The 25,542-nt window shown below is 33.9% G+C and overlaps 1 protein-coding gene across 2 annotated transcripts in view; it reads left to right on the top strand.

Moving 5' to 3' along the window:
• KIAA2026 (KIAA2026 ortholog) overlaps nt 1-25,542 on the top strand; it is an 88,742-nt gene that overhangs the window by 53,865 nt on the left and 9,335 nt on the right. For both annotated transcript variants that reach the window (XM_043963234.1, XM_043963225.1), the window contains 2 exons: nt 5,613-5,702; nt 23,449-23,564. In XM_043963234.1, the coding sequence (XP_043819169.1) occupies nt 5,613-5,702; nt 23,449-23,564 (206 nt within the window). The remainder of the gene's footprint in view (nt 1-5,612; nt 5,703-23,448; nt 23,565-25,542) is intronic.

Below are 25,542 nucleotides of genomic sequence, written 5' to 3'. Positions count from 1 at the left end.
GGTAACTACCAGCCCCCTTTAATAAACATTGGTTCTTTGTTTCTCCAATATAAACTTAATATATAGTCTTAGTTTAAAATAATATTTTTTAAATTGTGTTGCTTTTAGAGGTTTAAAAAAAAGTTCATTTTGTTAAAATTTGGCAGGATTTTAAATATATAATGTGTATATGTATATATACGTACATCATCAATGATTTCTATTCTTTGTGCTGTAGGCATTATGATTTTAACCTGAAAGTAAATTGACCAGTTAAAGGAAAGTTTTATTTGTCTCAAATGGACTAGCAATTTGCTAGGAAACTTAAATAATTACATAGGCATACCATTTAAATCCCATGAAGAAATTATTTGCCATGTAAGTACGTAATTTTTATTAAAAGGAAAATTGTAAATTTTGCTCTTCAGAAATAGTTTGGAAATTATTATTTGAAATTCTTCCCCCATCCCCAGTACGAAGAAGCAATGTAAAGGAAGGAGGACTGGCTTGGAAATCACATGTTCTATTCTCAGTTCTCCTAATAACTACATGCAGTTAAATCACTTAATTTTGTTGTTTCAGTTTCCCTAATTTATAAAATGACAGGATTGAATTAAATAATCTCTTAAGGACTCATCAAACTTCAAAATTCTGATTTAAAAAACAATTATCCCCATTAGTGTAAGGAGACTGGGATGATTTAGGGCCTTTTAGACAGAGAGAAACCTTAGTGGGAATCTTTTAGCCTGTTTTGGATAAATCCTTGTAGCACAGACAGCTAAAGGGAAAGGGAGCAATTTCATCCCCTTAAACTCCACCCCACACCTCCTTTTGCTTCTTCCAGTGAGATACAATGAGAGCAGAACCTTTACAAACAATCTCATGATAGGTGCCAAATGGCAAGTGGTTTACTAGGGAGTGATTTCTACTAATTTTGGTAATGATCTTCAGGGGGAGAAATTTTGCTGGTGGATTGGCACTTATGCTTTTTGTCATCAGCCACTGTGACAGTGTCTTCCTTCTGAGATTTTACTCTCTTGTTGGCCCTTGCTTGCCTCACTTAGAATCTATCACAGGCCTCACTTCTTTGCAGTATCTCGCACACAGAGGGAGAGGGAGAGGGAGAGAATGAATATAAAAGATTGCTCTCCCATGGAAATGTAGGGGCAACTCAGGCCCAACCCCACAACTAATTGGCATGGGAGTTTTGACCTATGCTCTTTCTGACTGGGTCAGTTTGCCTTTTATAATGCAGCCTGGTGACACACCATATTAATGCTGAACTTAGGAAAGATAGCTGTCAGCGTAAACCTACTGTAGCTCAGAACTCCAAACTGAAGAGATTGACCAGCCTCGGTGAACCCTTTCTGGTGGCACTGATTACAACCATTCACCACCTTGCTTAGCTTTCATGTGTATTAACATATACCATTAATATGATAATCGATTTAGGTTAAAATAGTTTTCCTTTTTTACATCATGTTCAAAGTGAAACTTGTGATGGCTATTTGTCAGGCAGGTCAGTTGTATTGACCAGAGGATACATAGCAAATCAGTAGAATTGCCCCCCAGGATGTTTTGAATAAATTCCAGGAACATTCCTCCTAATACTAGGGTGCCCTGTGGGCATATATACATATATATATATATGTATACATACAGATGTGTATGTTTGTATGTGTTTGGTGCTAGGATGAGGTCCTTACAATACAGGCACTCTATCTCTCCCATCAGCCCAGGGTTCCCCATTTCCACAACCTCTTTGAATGATGGGTACAGCCCACTCTGAGATACACATTAGAATATAGTTCTGAACTAGACACATCATTAGGGCAGATAGGAATATAAGAAATTTTGACTTGGGAGCATCACAGGCCTACATAAACCACATGCAGTTATACTTTTTACACAAATGCATTCAACCCTTCTTTTTCATATAGGAACGGTGCGTGTGACCTTGAAAAAAGCCAAATGAAAAATGAGACTCTGTGTAACCATGAACTCACCATGTGGGGTTTGTTTCATGGAAGTGTAATTTGAGGATCAGTTGCTACCTTTACTGTGATCAGAGTGTCACAGTTAGCTCCACACATCTGCCCATCTTCAGTGAAAAATCACCTGACAACTCAAAATGCTGCCTCAGCATACTGTGTTCTGATTTTCAAGCCTGTTTTTCTTAATGTTTAATGCTTTTTAAAAGAAGAAACTGCATATGAATTGTACTTTCTAACAGTAAAAAATTGTGGAAAAGGCCATATTTAGAATTTTGAAAATAAGTTCACAAAATAAGTAAGTTAATTTTTAAAACAACTTAATATTAAAGATTTTGCCTGTGCTTCCCGTAGGCATAAAAGTTCATGTTCTGTATGCTAGACTTTATGCAAAAGGTACAATTTGTTCTGAAGGGCCTTGTCTACAGTTTATTTTGTATAGGGTTTTTCAAATGCAAACTTTTATTTACCAGTTCTTATGACAGTTCTGCAAGATTAACGTTTTCCTGTTTTTGTTTTTTTCCCCCCCTGGAGAAATTAAGGCATAGTGAACATAGTTACATTGAGTATTCTACAAGTCAGACCTGAAATTTTTTCACTTTATTATGTTCTGTTCACATGATTGTCCCATTTTTTAAAAAGTTATAATATACTTCAACGTGACTGTCCATTTTTTACTTCCAGCAGAATTTTTAATTGAATCTTATTGTTACCTTTCCCCCCTTAAAGTTATTTTAATTTCACTTGTATTACCATGGGGGGAAACATGTAATTTCATTTGTTTGGTAGCCTTTCACTTCAAGTTTTAATGCTATAGGTATATCTTTATTATTGTAGTTCAAATAATATAACTTCAATGTAAATGTAATATAAGATTTTGGTAGTTTTTAAGGCAGTTATTGTTTTATTTGTCTTATATTTAACTGTAATAGGACTTATACTAGGAACCTATAAATATGCAAAAGTGAATTTTGAATTCAATCTTATGTGTAATTTTAATTTTAACACTATTGACAAAGTGGAAAATGATAGAGACCATATATTCCTACAGACTTCAAATTAGGAAATGTTTAATTCTCTATAGTTCAATTTTACTTTTGCTAATAGCCCTTTACTGTAGAGATTTATCTACTCTGCTTCTTTCATTTATTTACTTATTCAATCAATCATTTATTTAGCAATGGATGCTCCAAAGGAGCATTCTCCAGGGAATGAGTCCTAGTTAGGCCAAGGTATAGTGAGTAACAGTTTGGGAGGGGGCCCCTGTATGTTATGAAACTTTTCCTGCACCCTTGATTTGATTTGACAGAAGAATTCTTTCAGAGTATTAGTAGAATAGCCAGACTATAATCTGAGCTATTAAAAAGTTTTCTTTTTTATCTAATTGGTAAAAAAAAAAAATTAGGTTTTTTTTTTTCAGATTTGTAAGTAAAATGAGAGAAGAAAGCAAAGTTTGAAAATTTCATGTTTTTTGTAGAATTAAATTATCTTTAGTACTGCATACTAAAGTGTCAGTTTCTTCCATCTAAGGGAAACTTGCTTTTAAAAAGAAGCATCCATTGAAGCCAAGTTGTATTGAAATGAGCTAGAAGTACAGTATTATACTGTATAGAATAGGAGGTTTCAACCTCCTAAAAGTTTAGCCACCATCTAACATTTTACTTTTCCTTTCTTATACACACATGGTAACAGTTTTCTTTGGGCAACTATTTATTAGCGTGTGCACAACTTGTTATTTTGAACTATACAAAACATTTTCCTATTAGTATTTAAATGGTCAGAGAATTAATTCAGTCTTCTTCCCTGACCATCATAATTTTATACCAAGTTCTTCAGAATATACATTTTTCAATTCTTATACCTTTGTTCTTTTGTCTGAGGATATATATACTAAATATAAGCTTCAATGTCACTTTTGGATGTCATTTTCTAATGCATGATGTATTCTTTGTTTTTGGGGGGCGGGGCAATGAGGGTTAAGTGACTTGCCCAGGGTCACACAGCTAGTAAGTGTCAAGTGTCTGAGGTCGGATTTGAACTCAGGTACTCCTGAATCCAGGGCTGGTGCTTTATCCACTGCACCACCTAGCTGCCCCTGCATGATGTAGTCTAACCTGAAAATTCCTCAAGTTTTATATATCAGTCCTAAGAATGTGAAATTATGTAGGTTAAATTTGCTACAAGTAATCTTCATAATAATAAAAATAATATCTTACCCTAATAAAGGACAAAACCATGGTAATAATTATTTTTTTAACTTAAATTTTTTTCTTAAAATATAATGGGCCAATACATTAAAATATATATATATAATGGGCCTTTGGGGAAACATTTTATTTTTTTTACATAAGAATTAAGGAATGATTTCAGATTATCGTAATGGGGATAGAGGTTGTAGAAAATGAATTAGGGTCCTTAAAATAAATAGAAAAGTGGGGGCAGCTAGGTGGCACAGTGGATAAAGCACTGGCCTTGGATTCAGGAGGACCTGAGTTCAAATCCAGCCTCAGACAGTTGACACTTACTAGCTGTGTGACCCTGGGCAAGTCACTTAATCCTCATTGCCCTGCAAAAATAAATAAATAAAACAAATAGGAAAGCATTAGACAAGAACATGGTTTTATACACCACCACTTTGTAGTTAACATTGATTGCCACAAGAACGTAGATAACTTTTCTCCTGTATTTGATTGCAGTTTGTAATAGAAATTGTCAGGTTGTTTTAGTTAGAAGTATTTTTTTTAATGATAAATTTAAATATTTGAGGGGAAAAACTAATGTGAAATATATTGAAATGGTTTTCAGAGTGTAACTTCCACAGGGGAAAAAATTCCACTGAATGGATAATCCTTTTTTAAAAAATTTTTGACAGCTATCTTCATAAAACTTTTATAGTTGATACCAGTTAGAACTAATATAAAAATCTATAGCTTTGGGAATAAAAACCTAGTTTGTGGATGTTAACTAGGACAAATTATTTTACTCATTTTCTGTCATTATGTAGAGGATCTATCAAAAAGCTCTGAAAGGAAATCAGGAAAATAATATACTGTCTAGAGGTCCTTTATCTTCAATGTTACAGTGGTATTAGTAAGTTATCTAAAAAGGTCTACTACTTTAAATTTATTGTTTGAATAACTGCCATGTAGTATAAGTCTTCATTCTCTAAGCCTTGACTACTGTAACTAGGTCTTACTAATTTGTGTAGCTACCAAAACAAAGGTTTAACTTGAACAGCTATATATTCATTGCAGCATTGATTCACCTACTAAGAGACTGATGCAATATTTTTTAATGGTGATTCAGAAAATTGTGAAAACTAGGACAGGTTTCCAGATCTGTTATTTGGGGCTTAAAGCTTGTTTAAAAAAAAAAAAGAACCTGGACTGGAAAGCAAATTCTTAACAGGTGGGGATATGCAGAATACAGTCACTAACATTAAAATTTTAGCTTCCCCAATTATAATGAAATTTATAAATTATAAACTAATAAGAAACTTTACAAAAATTAATAGCTGGGTTTTTCCTTTTTGCTTATTTTTAAAAATTGTGGATTCAATGTATGTTAAGACATCTTTTGTTGCCACATTTTAGGTGTTTTATATTACGTGTTATCAAGCTATGTTTTTGTGTTTTATTTTAGCTTATTTGCACTAATCTTGATGAACTCAGGGAATTAATCACAAAAATCGAGAATGAACTCAAAGATCTGGAAAACAGTAGGAAAAAATCGGTAGGTGTTGATCCAAACATTCTATCTGTTGTTGTCAGCATTCAAATATTATTCCTGCTGTTTTCTAAAGCCTTTTTATTACTCAAAACAAAACAGAAAACTTGTTACTCTCTGGATTCCATGAAAATTTATCATTCAAAATAGTTGGAAACATAATTTCTCTTTATAGTATGTTATTTTCATTTTTAATGATAGTTTAAAACAATACCAGGAATTAGTAAATAAATTATTCTTGCTTGTTTAGTTTTTATCAGAAAATGCCTTGGATACTTTTGCAATATTCTGGTTGGGTGCTTTGTGACTATGTTTTAAGGTTGAATCTCCTTTGTAGTTTAATACCTGCCATGCAGGAAGTTGATTTTTTTTTTTTGTTTATGTTTTTTAAAATAATTAAATGCCTTACTGATAATTGAATTTTTAGTCAAATATTAGTTATGTGCTATAAATAATTGTAAGCTAATTAAAATGGAAATATTTATGACCCTCCTCCCATTTTATTTAGATCTATGTGGTTTTTTGACATATTGGTTTTTAAGTCCATCAACCTTGTTACTTAAGTTTTTCCCTAAGAATTTTCATCATGTGTTATCAATTTATAATTAACCCTCACCGTAATTACATTTGAAAGACCTGGCTAAAAAATAAAATTTTGGTAAAATTATTTATGTTTATTACTAGATCTAGTAACACCTTATTCAGGTTTCCAGCAACTTCAGCCATTTGGAACACAATTAAGAACCTTGGAATGAGGGGAAAACTGCCTGTGAACATTGAGGAAGAGTCATATGAAGCCATCCTTTGGCTTTAACCTAAAACTTGTTTGCTTAGAATTATGTATAGAATAAGATTACTAATTTCCAAATCTTATTTAAAGAGCAAGTGCTGGTCTTTAGCAAGGATGAACAGTTAATAAGTTGGTTCTATATTTCTTTTGTTGGAGATAATCACTTTTTTTGAGTTGAAGTATTCATTTTACATTTCATTTTATAAAATTGATCTGTCAGCACTTTATTCTACTGCTACCTATAATCAAGATATGGAATCTTAATTAATGTAAACTTTATTATCCTCCTTGTAAAACTATAAATAGATTCCTAATTTATGAATTTGTTAATAGCCCTTCTCTACTATTTCCTTATCTTTTAGACTATGGTAAATTCCTGTTTTATTTGGTACAAAATTTTCATTATGTGATTTTTATATGTGGTTCTTAAGCAGATTTTATTTAAATAGTTGTTTGTGACCCTAAACCTACAGGAATGAAATAAACAACTGCTTCTAGTTTTACTCTTTAAGTCACCATCACTTAGCCTTCACCTCTCTTTTTTTCATTTTTTTCCCCTTGAATTGTTCACCATTGAATTATGGGGCCAAAAGAAAAAAGTGTAAATACTGGTAATGGTTTTTGTTTCATTTGAATCAACTTAATAATAACTCCTTAAAAAGCTTTCATATGTATTCTCATTTTATCTTTATTTTATACATGAGATAATTGAGGTTGAGATCCTGAGTGACTGGCCAAAGCCCATTAGTAGCAAAGCCAAGTCTTAGTATTTCTGACTTTCCTTAGGTTGCTTTCCTTCTCCTTTAAAGCCCCTTCTAAGATGAGTTTCCTTTGTGGTATCATAGACTCAGAACATTAGAGCTAGAAGACATCATCATCTAGTCCAACCCTCTCATTTTACAGATAAAATTGAAGCCCAAGGTGAAATGACTTAATTAAATATATATATATATATATCTACCAATTAACAGTGCTAAGATTTACAACCTATGACCTTTGACTCCAAAGAGGAGTTATAGTCACAGCAATAAAATAAAATTAATACTTTGGGTTCTGTTGTTTAATTTATCATTTGTAGGTGATACTTTGAAGGTAGGGGGTAGATAATATAGAAGAGTAGAAAAGGCTCTGGATGGAGGACATGGGCTCTAGTTCTAGCACTCTTACTAGCTGTGTTGTCCCTTTCATCTCTTAAGAAATTGCATAATTCTATGGATTATTTTCTTTGAGCTATCAAAAGATCACAAAAGAAATGTTTAGCGATCTAAAATTCTTAAAGTGGTTCTCTAAATTAAATTCTTTTAAAGCCATAGTACTTGTAACCAAAATTCCTTAGGAGTCTGGCCACTTTTGAAATGAGCAAGAGTTTCCTTCAGAGTGGTATGCATTATTAATGTTAAAATTCAAATATCCAAGGTTTGTTATATTTCTTCATAGTAAGAGAGAATCATATACCAACAATTCCTCTTCAGTAGGCGAAATACCTGCTCAAAAGATTTCTCTGTCCATCTTCTAGGGATAGCTGAATATTAAAACAAGAAAGAGAAGGAAAACCATTAGAATTTTATAATATGCTTTGTAAGAGAAATTTTTCTTTTTGTATTTCTGTATAATGTTATTTTTATATTCAGTGACAGTAGACAAGAATGGAAACACAAATGGCTTATATTGAGTTTAACTGAGCAGACTTTCAATATATTTTTATGCTCTAGCTGTTTTTCTCTTTAGTACTTCTTCATTTCATTTTCTTTTATGTTGATTCAGATTGCCCATTGACCCATAAGAAATGGGCATTACTGAAGCCATACTATAATTCAGGGGCTCTTGACCTGAGGGTCTGTGAAATTGAGTGAAGGGAAAAAAATCTTTACTTTCACTGAACTTTGTTTCATTTGTAATCTTACGGATTTTATTTCATGCATTTAAAATTATTATTCTGAGATAGGGTCCATCATAGGCTTCACCAGACTGCCAAAGGAGTCCATGACAAAAAAAAAAAGTTAAGAACTCCTCCTCTGATTCATGGATTTGATCATTGAGATGATCAAAGAAATGGAGTTTTACCAATGCAAGTAATTTTATGAAACTATCTTCACATGGATAGATGAGCTTCACCAATATCAAATTTTAGCCTATATTACAGAAGGAATAAAATAAGCCTATGTTATAGATAGTGGAATGCTTTCTTTTCCTTTTTCTCTTTGGTCTTTTTAAAGTTACTTAGGGGAAAGTTCCCTTGTGGTATAGCTAACTTTCTTTGTGCCTTTTGGAGACAATCATCTATATGCTTTCTAGATATATATTTCTAGGGTGCTGTGTTTGTCTGAAATTACACTTTGGGAGAATTCTGGCTAGAGGTAAGTTATATTTTCCTCTATAATCAGAAGTTCTCAAGTACATTCAAATTAGTAAAGACTGACCAAATATCAAACATTATTTAGTAATAGCTCTGTTAAACCTCTCTTTTGATTCAATCACATCTAGAATATTTTGTTCTCTTAGGGGTACCACATTAGCCAAGGTTTAAAAATGTGTTTTCTCTAGAAGAAATGAAGTTGTAAGCAGGTGAAAAAAACCCTGGACTAGTAATTGGGAAACTAACTGTATGACCTTGGACAAATTACTTCTCTCTGGGACTCAATTTCTTCATTTACAAAATGAAGGGCATTTTGCTAGGTCATTTCCAGGGTCTCTTCTAGGAGACGTTCATTGTGTAGAGAATTTAATCAAGTTAAAGTCACCTTTCAGTTTCCCATTCCTGATTATATACATTGTGAATTGTTATTCCAACATAAATTTAAAACTTCATAACAATTAAAGATGGTCCAAAACCAGAGTCTAAAGAGTCAGAGAGAACTCCCTGTTTATAGAGATCTTCAAGTAGAATCTGGTTGGCCACTTGTCATATGTGGTAAAGTGAATTCTTACTCAAGGTGGGGTTGGACTAGGTGACTTCTGAGGTCCCTTCCAACTCTGAGATTCTGTCATTTTATCCTTCATTTATACCCTGGAGTCATTACTATGAATGTCATTTATTGTGCTCTAGCAGTATCCTCTCAGGGATTATCAAAATATGTCGGCTTATTTGCTCTGTAAATGCCTTTACACTATTATATACATTTTATGCTTTTGATTGCTTTTTACAGTTTTTGTCTTGTTTCTGTCATGTCACATCTTGATACTATCAGTAAATTAGCCTTTACTAGTATCTTCTAGCCTCTGTCTAATTTCCTGTTTTCATTTTACTATAGGCTAGGAAACTCTTACAATATGTATACAATAAATAAATGAAAGCCTAAGAGACTTACTGTGAGTCAAGTTCTTGATCATAGGTTGGTGCATTGAACTAAAATGTATTCTAATTGTAACTCTCATATTGGAAGATTGTTCAAGGTTTACTTAAAAGAGAATCTTAAATTTTAGAGAATCATCTATGGCAAGAGGTTGTTATTAAGCTTTTTGGTGTCATGGACCCATTTGGCAGTCTGATGAAGCTTATGAACCCCATCTCAGAATAATGCTTTTAAATGCATAACATAAAATATAGATTACAAAGAATACTAACTATATTAAAATACAGTTATCAAAATATTTTTTAAAACTAATTGATAGATCCCTGCTTAAGAGCCCTGATTCAGGGGAATCTCCAGGTCATATACCTAATTAGTGGGAGAGCTAGGATTCCCTAATTGCATTATTCCCAGTTTAGCACATAGTTACACCATGTTGCCATTTAAGTGAAATAAGTACTTTATTTTATTGTCATGTTAATTTTTTCTGTATAGCATTACAGTTCAAATCTTCAACATTATTCTATTTCTTTCTCACGGGGATAATAGGAAAAAATCTACATTAGGACTGTGCTAATGCTAATAGTGAAGAAGCAATACCATTGTGCAAATATATATGTTTGGAGTTTATGTGACGAGTAGAATGAAAACCTACTGGTATAGTGAAACTGAAGAACAAAATTAAGATTATTTTTTCATACCTTTATATTTTCTAATGTTTATTTCAAATAATAATAATAATAATAATAATTAACATATAACTCTAAAATTTGTGAAGCACTTAATATCTATCATCTCATTTTATCCTTACAACAATCCTGGGAGGTGGGGGCTATTATTATCCCCATTTTACATATGAGGAAATTGAGGTAAATAGCTGTTAAGTGACTTATCCAGAGTCAAACAGCTAGTGTCTGAGGTCACATTTGAACTATCTCCAGGTCCAGCTGTCTATCCGTTGTGCCACCTAGCTGACCATTCTTAGTTTGCTTAAAACAAGACCTAGATTTCTCCAAAGGCTTTTGGAAGTGCCTTTGTTCTCTACCTGAGTTAAGCTAAAACAGAGCAAATACAGACACCAGGATCAAGGCCAAAAGCAGAGCTAAGAGACATTATCTGTCATGTGATGAATAGGGCAATAGGTGGTTCCTCTCACATTTCCTAAACATAAGGGTATGTGTAACCTTCTGTTGGCTTAAAGCTGTTTAAGCTTTCTTTTCATTTCTTGATTCTTCTTGGATACTTTTTTACTCTATATGAGAAAAATTAAACTACCAGTGTAGAGCTATGGTTTGTTGTGCCCTTCTCTTTAAACATACTGCTTATTTCTGCTTGCCAACTTTCACTTCTTGTGGGAGAAAATACAATTGGGTTTGTTAGAGAAGGTTAAATGCAAATTAGTCAAAATGTATACTAAGTCCCTGTAAATAAATGTTTTATGTTCATAAATTATAAATCTTAGGAAGAAATTTTAACAGCTTTCAAAAAATGAGATGTGAAATTCAAATTTCCCTTTTCTTTGTAGAATTGTAACAACCTAATCTTCATCCTTCTTGATTCTATAATTTAAAGTACCTGACCTCAGCTTCAGAGCTTTCTCTTCCCTCTCTACTCATTATGATTTAAGGCTTCTTGTAAATGTTTCCCCTGTTTACTTTTTAACAGGAATGTTATAGAGGAACTCTTGGTAAAGAAAATACCTTAATAACAGATCAGCACCTTCTCTTCAACTTAAAGTTGTCAGAAGGTTGCCTAGAGCACTAGACATTGAGTAACTTGCCTAAAGTCTCTTAACAGTATGTATCATGGGTGTTACTGAGTCTGAATCTTTCTCTCTCTAGGTTATAGGAATAAGACAATTATATATGGGTAATATTTTGGAAATAAAGGTGGCTATATAAGGATACTGTGGTATTAGGTATATTTTCTTTGTTCATGCTTCGGAATCAACGGAGCAGTAGCTCGTATTTATAAAGCACTTTTCAGCACACTTTGCTCACAACAGCTCCTTGAGGTAGGTAGACAAGTGTTAGGATTCCCATATTATAGATAAGGAAACTAAGGCTAAGGAAAGTTGTGACTTGCCTTCTATTGTGTAGTTAGTAACTAAACCAAGTTTTGAAACCAAACTTCTGCTTTCTGGTTACAAATGTATTTTCTGTTATACCACACTTCTACATTACTTTAGTTGCCAAAGTTAGAGATATTAATGAACAATACACATGTATGTTAAAATTATATAGAGTTTGGTGAAATTAGAGATATAAGTATGGTAGAACCCTGTTATGAAATACCTCATTTTTTTATACTTACATACACTGTACCCTGAGACATTGCTGTGTGCATTTTAGACCCAGTAAGGAAAAAGGTGGCCTTTTTGTTGAATACTGATTGTGCCCCCCTAAAACTTAATTTATTAAGGGGGTTTCATTATATTTTGATTGGTAGATGATGCATTTGTTCAAATTTTGTCAGAGTAGCTTATTAACAATATATCATTATATATGATTTGTTTTGTTTTTGCGGGGTAATGGGGGTTAAGTGACTTGCCCAAGGTCACACAGCTAGTAAGTGTCAAATGTCTGAGGCCAGATTTGAACTCAGGAACTCCTGAATCCAGGGCTGGTGCTTTATCCACTGCGCCACCTAGCCGCCCCTCATTATATATGATTTTTAAGAAATTAACCTTATAAATGGTCAAAAGGCCTAGCATGTAAGAAGAATTATTTGATGAAACCACTAAAAGTACATTTAAAAAAGAGCGTTCCCTGCCTTTTCCACTGGTCAGCTCTTGCCAGCAGTCACAGAATTAAAGGACATTCAATTGATTAGATAGCTGTCCTGGGACAGCAGCTATATCCCACCTTCATTTTGAGTCAAAAAAAAAAAAAAGAAAAAGAAAAGAAAACACTTGTTACCAGGCATTTGGAATGAAAAATAGATTTTAGTGAAGTATAAAGAATTTTAAGTGACAAATTATGTGTTGGGGCTTCTTAAAGTCCTTGTGCACTTTTACATTGTGATAGCTTGTTGGTATGACAGAAACAATCTATAAACAATATTTAAAACAAAGTTTAGGACAACTATACCATGGTATATGATGTTTTCTTATTTCAGATCCTGTGGCAAATGAAAAAATGGCTATCGTAGACAAGAAGGTAAACTCTGTGTTTGTTGCAAACAGATTTAATGTCCTTACTGGTTGTGAGAAGAAAATTCAATTTGTCTTTAAATACCACATATGGATTGTTTCTCACATACCTGTAGCTTAAAGTATTAAAATGCAGAAATTTTTTAAACTACCTAAGAACTTAAAGAATACACACTTGGTGATAGGCATATTATAAATACTCAGTTTAGTCTCAAAATCTTAACTGGCATAACAACACACAAGTCTCACTTATCTAGATTAAGTCTACCACCGGTTGCTGTATTGACTACAGAAATAAATTTTGCTTCAGAGCAGTTTTTAAATGTGATTATCTATTTGACAAAGAATAGAATTAGATTCTTGAATGAACTTTACCTGTTTTAGAAAAAAAAATTTTTCATTGTATTTGTAAGATCTAGAGTCTTTGAAAGTGATTGTGCTTTCTAAATGATTATTTCTCACAGGCCCAGTTTTTGCTGGCTTCCAATGTTGATCCCTGCCCAATTCCAGACCAAAATTATTCTTCCTATTGTCATCTCATAATCGGGGGTGGTTGATCACTTCCACAAATATATGCCTAGAAAACCCATAAGCCTCATTTGGGCCTTCCCTGTTTGTGATAGTTTCTAAAATTGGCTTCTCTGCTAGCTACCTCTTGACTGACTTGGTCTTTTTAATTTTGTCTTCTTGTGCTACTAGTTCCAGTCTCGCATCCCATACCTTATCCTAGCTCCTCACCCTGTTATTCTCACCCTGTCGGTCAACTTCTGGCTTACCACAAAAACCACACAAGATTTGTAGTATCATTTATGGTTTGTGTTTATGTATACATACATACACACATAATACATATACACAAATGTATATTTGAGTTGGGAATTTACTTGTCACAGATTCATATAGATAAAAAGCATAAAACTAGTTCTATAAATCTTCAGAAAATTGTATATATGAAATTATTATATCTGTTAGTAAATTCATAGAAATATGAATTCTGTTTATTGACCAGCATAAGTTGACTTACTCTGTACTGAAGAAAATAACCTATTGAAATGTATAAAGTAAGTCAGGAGAAAACCGTTCACATTTATGTGGTGCTTTGAGATTTATAAAACATTACATAAGGTTGGAGTTTAAAAAGGCAATTATAATTGTGTTCTTAAAGATATAATATAGACAAATTGGAGTATTTACAAGTTGAGACATATTAACAGATGGTTTATATTTATTTAAAACCAACCAGGATCCTATCACAGTCACATTGGAAAGTTATAGCCAGCTATTATAACCATTTTGTAATGCCATTAGGCTTGTTGTCCAAGACCAGATAGACCTGGCTCTGCTTTGGCTCCCCTGCCTTCTACCCAACATCTCTCTCTCTCTCTCTCTCTCTCTCTTTTTTTTTTTTCCTTCCCCTTTGGTAAGGCACTTGGGGTTAAGTGACTTGCCCAGGGTCACACAGCTAGTAAGTGTTAAGTGTCTGAGGCCAGATTTGAACTCAGGTCCTCCTGAATCCAGGAATCTATCCACTGTGCCACCTAGCTGCCCCTTCTACCCAACATCTCATTTCAGTGCCTGCCTCTGACTCTCCACACTAGGCCTATAAGCACAGTGTGATTCTCAAATGTCTCCTGTTTTAGTGCACTCAGCTAGGTTCACGTGGAACCCCCTGCCCTCCTATTTCATTTTGCCTTACATGTTTTCGTGGAATCTCTTAGTGACATTTGTTTTTGGTTTTTTTTTTTTGTGGACCAATGGGGGTTAAGTGACTTGCCCAGGGTCACACAGCTAGTAAGTATCAAGTGTCTGAGGCCGGATTTGAACTCAGGTACTCCTGAATTCAGGGCCGGTGCTTTATCCACTGCGCCACCTAGCTGCCCCCTCTTAGTGACATTTGATGAAGTATACCTGTACTTAGCAAAATTCATCCGTTGTTGACTGAAAACTACTTACCCTTAAAAATTTTAGGTTTCATAAATACAAATGGTTACATGATATAGTTAAATCTGGATTATCGAAGGATGAATTATACCAATTTATCTACAGCACATCCTGCTGGCAAGTAGTGACTTTGGTTTTTTATTGACTTATCTTTGGGGGTGCCTTTTTACTCTCATTTGGCATGCAACCTGTAATAGCAGGAATGTTCTTTGAAAACAGCCTGATTTACCTCTTCCACTCTAGGGAAGGCTTAAACTGGAAAGATGGGGACCCACAGTATTTTGTGTCATTCAGAGAGGTCATATCCATTCCTAAATTGTAGTGGTTTTCCAGGAGAGAGTGGGCAAAGTGATTGTTTTATCTCCTAAACATTTGTGAATTTCCATGGTACCAGATCTCAGACTTTTCCATATTCAAACATAAGTAAAATATCAAACTTAAGTGTTTTCAAAGCTAATTGTTTTTAATCTACTTTAGTTTTGTCTAACTGCCTTTGCTACTCTATCAATAGAAGTAAAATTTTATAACCTCCATAATGTGGTCTATTTGGCAAAGAAAGAGGTAGTTGAATTTTACAATCATCTGAAAGCATCTTCAGCTTCTCTCATATATTTGAAATGTCCTTAGATCTCAGAATAATCTTATGAATTCCAGAACATTAAATATTGACAAAATTTCCATCTCATCATTTCATTAGCATGTAATTGTTTTCTCACTCCCAGGAAAGATCCATATAATAAATTTAAATAATTAAGAAAATTGTGCCCACTGTGTATGGCAGATCATTCTCAAATATGTTGTACAGAAACAATTCATTTATTTGGTTTTCACTTATCTGGCAACCTCATCTATTAGAAGCTAGTGTAAAAACCCTCCAGAATTTTGCATCTGAGCAGCCAAAATTGATATCTTTGTAACATAAACATTTGGGAACTTTACTCAGAGCCTGTCCATTATTTTGCATTTAGTCCAACAAACTTGGTTATTTGATATTCTAGTTCATAGTACTCAGAAGTAACAGATTAGATTGGGAGGCAACAGAGGTCCCCCTAGGAAATAGAAGTACTGCTATAGACTGGCATATTCCTAGCCACAAGAAATGACACATAATAGCGTTGACGATATGAGGTAGAAGAATGGTCTTCAGAAAGTAGATAAAATATAATACATTTGATAAAGATTTACTAAAATTTGCTAAAATATAAAGCTCTGTAGTAGGATAAGCATTAGTTAATCCAGAAAATTCACTTAAGTGAAATGTCTTATTCGCCAACACTACAAAGTAATGATTCATTAATGTAGTACAAGTTTGACTCGGAGTTGCTTTAAGATATCTTCTTATCATTGTATGTATTAAAGGATGAAATGAAGATTTTGAGCTATTAGTTTGTTGTCAGTGTGTCTTTATCATAATATGCAAAGATTATGCTGAATTTTGCACTAAGCCAGCCACATATCGTCTTTTTTTGGGGGGGGGGAATGGGGGTTAAGTGACTTGCCCAGGGTCACACAGCTAGTAAGTGTCAGGTGTCTGAGGCCAGATTTGAACTCAGGTACTGCTGAATCCAGGGCCAGTGCTTTATCCACTGTGCCACCTAGCCGCCCCATATTCTGTCATTCTTAATGAAATGGGTAGCTGAGAATGGGGACGTAATCTGTGGCCATATTTTTTTTCTGTTTATAAAACAAATTGCAAACAAATGCCAGTGTTTTTTGTGCTGTTAGGAAGCCTCTTTAAGAATGTAATGGAACCAGTGAGTTCCTCCCAGGACCTCCACTGTGAGGAGTAGCCCAGACTGGCCATGCTTCACTCTCCATCTGGCAGTGCTTCAGACACTCCAGACTATGTCACTATGCCTTCTCCCCTCCCCCTTTTAGCTCCCTTTCATGTGTTCCCCCCATTAGAATATAAGCTTCCTGAGCTTTTTGCTTGTATGTGTGTCCCCAGCACTTAGCACAGTACCTGTCATATAGCAAGTGTTTAATAAATGCTGGTTGTCCTGTTTTATCAATGGAAATAACACTAAAGAAGATTCACTATCCTCTGTTTTGCCACTGTAGCCCAAGGATTACAGGGCTTTTTAATCTGACTTGAAGTTAAAATCTCATGTGTATTGACTTCTGCTATTAGATTTGACCTCTTTGATGGCAAAAAATGGTTTTGCTATTGTATTTATATCCCTGGTATTGAGCACAGTGATTTGCACGTACTAAGTGCTTAATGAATACAGTCATTCAAAAGAAAAATAAAAGATGTAATGGAGCAAAATATTCCTTACCTGATAACCAGTTTTAAAAGAAAATTGAAATTGAGTATAATTTAAGTAGTTGATAACTGCAGCATTTGACAGTTATAGTTCTTCAATGGGCTTTATGTGCCTCTAGAAGCTTAGTATATCAATACAGCATATTGGTAAGAACTAGCTAATTTTGAGTGGATTCTATCCTTTTCATTAATTTGAGTAAAGGACAGATTTCACCATATAACCAAATTAATGCACTTTTAAGGGATAAGAATATATGACATTTGCCTGTCTTAGATATCCCCAACCTAAAGGAAAATATATGTGCAGAGCATTTTACTCCAAGTTAAAGAAAACCATGTACATTCTTGAATAATACTTTTTTTCATCTAGTGCTACTTAAAAGGAAATATCCAAGTTTGGTTGGATTTACCGTGCTATTTAAATTACTGTTGCATTTGTTATGTGTTTTCATACAGTTTGCTATACTATTTTAGATTGTTTTTCAGCTGAATTCTCAAATTTTCTTTAAGTGTTTAAAAATGTCATTTTATGTAGTGATTCATTTGGCTTTAGTAAGTTTTATAGCGGTGCTTCTATTTTCTAGGGGGCCCTCTGTTGTCTCCTTATCTAATCTGTTACTTCTGAGTACTATAAAATAGTACTGCATTTGAAAGGCAAAATGCTTAGGAGCCAAGCCTATGACAACATTTTTCTTAGATGGCCAATCCAAACAAATTTTTTCATATTTCTATTCTTAACTGATATAAGTTTAAATCCCAAATATTAAAAAATGGACAGAAAATAAATGGTGATGAGAGGTAGCATTGGCACACTGGATAGAGTTGCCCTTGGTGTCAGAAAACCTAAATTCAAATCCCACCTCTGAAGCCCCTTGGTCTGGTAATCACAGTCACATTATTCCCAGTCAGAGGCAACTCTAGGATTCTCAATTGCACAGCTGTTTCTGATCTGCATTAATAGTGAATGCTCCCTTTTTGGGAATTCACTTTGCCAGAAAAATCATAAGTCTGACCAAAAAGAAAAAAGGTGATCATTGATCTTACTTAAGAAAATGAACTTAAAGTTTTCTAGATTTATGCTAATCTAAACTTTTTTTCCATTCCTTTTTCATCAAATGAATATTGATAAGTGATTTATTTGGAAATCATATTGCAGGACAGATCTGTATAAGTCACTGACTGGCATATAGATACAGATGACCTGCATCTAAGTTTAACAAAAATACAAAGCTTTTAGTTTGTGTGCAGAATGCATCCATAGTGATGAGACCTTTAATACATCCTGAACTTATTTGTTTTTCCTCTTTTTTCTTTCTTTTAGGTGTCCAATGTCCCCAGCATCAGTAGATTGCCAACTCCCTCTCCTTGCGACACCCCAGCAAGCATTATGCTGGTGCTGTCATACCCATCCCAGAATACTGCAGCAGAATGGAGCTGCCCTTTAGTTATAAGGTAAGTCTCCCTCCCCACTCCTTTCGCACACTTACAAGCACTATTTTACTTATACAATATTGTGTGGTTTTGTAAGTTTTTTTTTTAGTATTATTTCTCTTATAGATCCCATAGGGGTTATAAAACTGGAATGTAAAAAACTTATAAAACTGCATAATATAACAAAAAACTTACCTTATCACTATAGACCAACTCCATTTTGTAGTAGTTTCCTATGGTGGTTGTAAAATCTCCAGCATAATGCTGGCTGGGGTGTCACATGGAGAGGGAGCTGGCAATCTGCAGCTGCTATGGACATTGGATGAGAAAGCAATAAAAGGTAAGCTTCAAATTTAGACTGTATTGGATGTCTTTGGTTACATGGTGCATGCTACCTATCTTAAAATAATTTTTTTTTAACTTTGTGGCAGGTCACATAAAATATAAACATCATGTTCTTCTTTAAGTGGCCTTTAGTGAATACATGTTTATTCTCAAGTCTAAACAATGCAGTATGATTATTTCCAAAACAGTATTTCTTTACCTTCATCAATAGCTGGGATTTTTCTCTTTCAAATTTGTGGATTTTGTCCACATTATTACCTATTTCTTCAGAGAATTGCATTAAGTCTTAAATATATGTGTAAAAAGTTTTTAAGCATGTTTTTCATTACTTAAGACATAGTATCAGATCATTGTTTTGCTAATGGGTTTTTACCCAACATTACCCTACTCTACCATTATATCCTTGACTCCATATTAACCAATGAAGATAAAGTGTTCAAAGACCTTTCTGGTTTTATTATATACATTTTCTTTCTCATATTTGAAGTTGGAAGAAAAGGAACCTTATTGGTAGGAGTATTTATTTCATTTAAATCTTTGGGGTTTTGTATTCTTAGCACTTAGCACAGTGCCTTACTTTTATAGTAGGTACTTAGTAAATTCTTATTGAATTACTATTAATAGCAATTATTAATCATAATATAGATCAGTAACACTGGGAAGATTTTCAAACAGAATTCTTTTTCATTATAGTATTACAGAAAAACCTGGCTAAAAACATGCCATTGAAAACTCAGAGAGATTCATCCCTTTTCAATAGATTGCCTGAATAATTGTATAGAAGGACCACCATACTATGGAGAAAAGGGGAGTCCCTGAGGATTCTAGAAATCAGGAAGCCTCTTGCAAAGGTTCAGTTTCTACAGGAGAAAATTTCATGACTTTGTTCCATGTTGTCATTTGTCATGAAGGGGTTGAATAAAATATCTCTAATGCCCCTTTCAACTCTTTGACCAAAAAAAAAAAAGTAATCATTTGGGGCCAGAACCGTTCATTTAAAAAATTCTCTATTTCATCCAGTACATTGCCTTTCAAGTCCTAGGCACTTACTGCTTGAGTGTTGAATGGATTTCCTCAGGATATTGAATTTTTTTTTTCCTGCCCAAATTAGGAGAAACTTAACTTGGGAGGGTCTCTTTTGCAAATAAATGTGATGGAAAAACCTACCAGCCAATTGAAGCATCTGTTCTTTTTAGAGTTCAGCAGACTTATTATGTGGAGTCATGGAAGTGATGTAATTTCTGCTTTTTCCACCCATGCTAGACTGAGCTTGTCAAGACTGCTACTATTTTGGGAATATGGTTTCTTAAGGAAATTTAATCCATTTCTTTTCCTTGTGTTCATTCTTTTGGGGTTAGAGAAACACTAGAACCAAAGTAGGAACATTTAAAACAAGTTGAAGGACTTCATCTCTTTTATCCATTTACTTTGGCCATTGCTTTGACCACTGAAAATAACTTTCACTTTTGTCTTTGTATTAGCCCAGTGCTTTCACACGTGCTAAATGCTTTAATACATGCTTATTAATTGATGTGGGAGAAAGCAGTATAAGTTTTCTCTCCTGTTACAAATTACTAAATGATCAAAATATCTTGCTTAAAAGGTACTTTTTAGAACTCACTAAAAAAAAAAAAAGAACACGTAAACAAAGAATATGGTGATAAGGTGACCATAGTAAGATTAGAAGTGCATTATTCTTAAGGAGAAGCAGTGTAGTGTAAAAGATAGTTAGCTTTGGAAAAACCTGGATTCAAATTCTGTATCACACAATGACTGTGTTCCTCTGGCCAACTCACTTAAGCTCTCCGTGCCCCAGTGAACTCTTCTAAAGATTCTTTTATGAGTAGTTGCCAAGCTGCTTTAATGTTTCCATGCTGGGAATTTTTTACTTCAGTGAAATCACAGGCCTGGACCCACCCCAATCCCCATTTTAAAAAACCTATTGTTAGTAATATTTAAGATTTATTAATTGCTCATAATGTTGCTGAGAACTATATCTCTGCATTTTGAAGTTATTGCTAAGTTTTATCTTTTTAATTCAACTAGTTAGTAGCTGAAATAAAAGACATGAGCAGACATTTCTTTGCTAACATTTTTATTCTTTTCCTACTTAGAATTAAAAGCTATCATAACCTGATAATAGACATTCTGTATAATAAAGATCTGATTTACAAATCTTCCATAATTAGGAATAGTTGTTTTCATGTTGCCTTTGTCCCCTTGTCCTGTGGCTGTGTTGTTCCTCACCTCTTTTCTGAGAGAGACAGACAATTCTAGGCCAGCAGTGAAATGTGGTGAACACCATGGAAGGCTGTCTGACATAATGCATCCTATAACAACCTTTTTCAGTGACTCCTCTGCTCCCCAGATTGAACACAACACACTTCACTCACACACACACACACACACACACACACACACACACACACACACACACACACACACACACACCCTCCTTTTAAATTCTTGCCCAATTGCCTCAAGAAAATACCTCTCCTTCTCTCTCCCCCTTCTTTCCTCCATTCTGTTTACAAGCTTTCATAATTAAAATGACTAATAATAGAGCTAGCAGTTAGAGATAACTTGTGCTGTTGTGGAAAGCTTTGTTTCCCAATTTCCTCCTATATAAATTGAGACTAATAATATCCCTTCTACCCACTACTCTACAGCAGAGTTATGAGTATCATTTTTCAACTTGTTAAAACAAGTAAACAAAAAGTTAAAACAAGCAAATTAAATTGATAGAGTACGAGACAGATATGAGATATAATAATTAAGGAAAAGGAAAATTTTTAGTTTTGTTAGATAAAAGACATATGGCTGTCATCCTTGAAAGAATTCCGAAATCCTCCATGGAAGCTCCTTAAAAAGTTTTCCATCTACCTCCTCATCCACTTACTAAACCTGCATTTTCTAAAGTACCAGCATTCAAGAAAAATTTTTTTAAAAGGATTGCTTATCCACATTGGGGTTTTTCCCCTTTTCTTGCTTAATCCCTTGCATTTGTATTTTTATTTCAAATCATTGTGATCATAACCACCATTTAAATACAGTTTTATTGGGGGGAAAATGTATAATGAAATCTAGATACACGGTATTTAGAATACATCCTATTTCTAAGTGAGGAACTTTGTTCGCTTTTAAGAAATATTTAACAAAGGTTCTTGACTTAAGTTGGTTAGTATAATATGTAAAACACATCTGGAATCTTTGCATAATATTGTATGTTTTTACTCAAGTTGTACAAACAGGAGGGTGTAGAAGTATCAGATGTCTCCTTTTACCATTTCTTGAGCCTTTATTTTGTTATTGAGTAATAAAATAGAAACATACTCCCTCTACCATCTTGCAACCTTTAATTTCTACTCATTAGCTCCATTTCTAAGGGTAATTAAGTTTTAGAAGAGATGAGAAGCTACTTTATTTTGGGGTAGAATCAGTTGGTTTTAAGGTCTTAGGTATTAACATTCAGTATTTCAGGATAACTTATAAGAATAAATTTATATGACAGACACTTAAGAATTCACATATGTAAAACAAATTTAAATTTAAAGTTTTGCTTACTACTTTAACTTACACCGTACATTATGTAGAATCTTTTCCAAAAGGTCGTGATGACTTCCTGCCTTAATGTTGTGTATATGTGCAAATTGATCTCCTTAACTGTTGCTATGGGATGAAGCTTATGACTTATGCATGATAAATGTGAGCCATGATGTACTGTTAACATTGTCTTTTTTTGTTTTAAAAGAAAATTTATCATACTGTTGAGCAATTCTTAATGGTGATACTTGGGTACACACTAATGTTAATTTGTTTATTTTTGTGTGATGACCCAAAGATTAATGAGTGCTTATTACATAGTACTCCTATGGTTTTAAATCAGTTCTCTTTATATTGAGTGAAGCATAAATTCTTACTGAAATACTATCTGAATTATGTGAAATTTAATTTCTGTAGCATGATTTTCAGTTAATCATTAAGAGTAAAATAAAGTATATATGGTGCTTATGTAATTTTAAACACATTTGTAATGAAGTTACAACTTATTTGCCCCAAATTCTCCTTTTTGAAATAAGAATAAAACCATAGAAGTTTAAAACCAATTTCCCAATTTTTTCATTTGTGGGAGAAATTGCAAGAACTGGACAAAACTAAAATTATTAAATCTATTTTTTTACATTAAGCTTTCACAAATTTTCTTTTTTTTCGGTGACTTTTGTATTAAAGTTTATAGCAAGTTGATTTGGTAGGTTTGTTTTATTTTCATGATTGGGATTTAATTTGTTAAAGTATTTGTAACTCTTGGCTTTATGTCTGTGCGTAGCATAGTTTCCACAAATAAATGTGGGTAATAGCTTCAGGTATTTCCTACCACAATTAATAAGAATATGTTCTACCAAACTTGTCAGAGGGCAAATATTTTTACACTTTGCAACCCTTTGAAAAAGTATTTTAAAGTTTATTTATTGAAAACTAACATTCATGTGCCCCTGCATAAAATTTGAAAGACTTACCATAAAAACTTATATTTATAGGGAAAATGGTATCATCGGAGGCAAGCTGTAAAAGAATTGCATGGTACATTGATACGTCTCCTAAATGAACTGCTGCCATGGGAACCAAAGCTAATGAAGGCTTTTCAAAGAAACAGGTAATGCAAAAATTTTAAATTCATCTTAAACTAAGTGTTTTGTTATCTTTATTGTTGTTGTTCTGTTTTGAGCTCACTTAGTATTTTTTTATTTAGTTCCCAGGAGAACTTTACTGTAATTACTTTAAGTAGACAAGTATTGGTTCTAAATCTTGGTGATCTCTTTGGAAAGAAATTTGATTTTTTTTTAAACCACACCCTTTTGTAACCCATTCTAGTAATTCATATTCTTTTCCTGTTCCATCACAACCCTAGTGCTGTGATTTCAAACACTTTTCTCATGACTACTGCTACTTCTGAAGATAGAAGATATCTACCATGACTCTTTATCCACTATCATTTTCCTTTTATGTATATAAATATATCCTTGACATTCAATGCATTCATTTAGTGATATTTGTGGAGAGTATACTGTATACAAAGTACTGTAAGGCATCCCAGCAATGCTTTACTCTCTGAGAAGAAGCTGCCCTTCCCTTCCACTTGTGCCCTTGATCCCATCCCCTCTTGTCTCTTTTAGGGGTCTGACCTCTTAATCCTCCCTGCCCTTCTCTCATCTTCAGTCTCTTCCTATCCTCCCTACCTATAAATATGCCTACATCTCTCACATTCTTAGAAAACCTTCACTTCACCTTGCCATTGCTTCAAACGATTGTCCCATATCTCCTCTCCTTTCCACAACCTTCCTCAACCAAAATTCCCAGATACTGGCTACTGTAACACTACCTTATAACTATTCTCCTACTTGTATGGCTGCTTCTAATCAATCTTCTTTGCTGTATTATCATGCATTATCCACCCCATATGTTTAGGCAACCCCCATCCCCCAAGGTTCCACCCTTGGGACTCTTTTTCTCTATGCATTTGATCTTTTGTCAGTTTCAACTGTTCCCATTGGTTCAATTATCACCTCTATAATGGTATCTCCTAAACTGGCATTTTCTCTCTGTTCTGTTTTCTGAATTCTGTCCATATTTGATAGGTTGCCTATTCAACATTTCCATTTGTATATCCATTGACATGTCAAATTTAGCCTGTCCAAAACATACCTCACTACTTTCTCCCTCCACCAAACTTCTCTGTTTCTTTTATGAGCAGCACTGTTCATCCTAGTCAACCCAAGGTTACAACCTTGGATTCGTCCTTGACTCTTCCTTCTTACTTACTACCCACCATATCCAAAAATTGCCAAGTCTTATTGATTCTACCTCCACAGTATCTCTTAGATTTGTTCTTGCCACTCACAGTCACTACCTCAATTCATGCCATCATCACTTGTAACCTAGATTATTACAATAGCCTTTTCATTGTTTCTTATTCTAGTCTCTCCTATTTCTAATCTACCCACACACAAGTGCATGAATAACCTTCTAAAAAATAGTTCTGAGCCTTTCACTGCCCAACTAAAAAGATTAACAATTTTTTACCTCCTAGATAAAATACACACGCCTCCATTGGCATTTAAAGCCTGTCATACTTTCACTTTTACCTACCTCCTCACCTTGATTTCTTATAATGCTTAGTTTACTTGAAACCTTAGCTCAATTGCTATTTTATGTGTGAAGTCTTTTCTTATCTCCTTCTTCGTAGGTGCCTTTTCCTCCTCACATTACATTGTATTTACTTTTCTGGTTCCATATTGGAAACCTTTTAGAGAAATTTCTTGAGGGAAGAGATTATTTGTGCATCACTTAACACTTACCACAATCCCTTGCACATAGTAGGCTCTTAATGATGTTGAATTTTATTTTAATTTTTTAAAAAAGACAGTATTTGCCTTCAGGAAAGGAGAGATATGTACATGGAGAAGTGCAGTTGAAGAGGTACCAAGTACTGTGTGAGTTCAGAGGAGGGACAAAGTACAGATATGTGTCCTAGACATAATATATACAAATACTCAAAGGAGCTGTGATTTTTTTTTCCCCCAATATGGGAATTTCTTTCTCCCTGGCAGATCATAGCCCCTCTATGATTTAGT

Source organism: Dromiciops gliroides, chromosome 1 (genome assembly GCF_019393635.1).
Source record: "Dromiciops gliroides isolate mDroGli1 chromosome 1, mDroGli1.pri, whole genome shotgun sequence".
NCBI classification, from domain to species: domain Eukaryota; kingdom Metazoa; phylum Chordata; class Mammalia; order Microbiotheria; family Microbiotheriidae; genus Dromiciops; species Dromiciops gliroides.
Note: the sequence above shows the minus strand (reverse complement) of the source record. Positions and strands in the feature narration are given on the sequence as shown.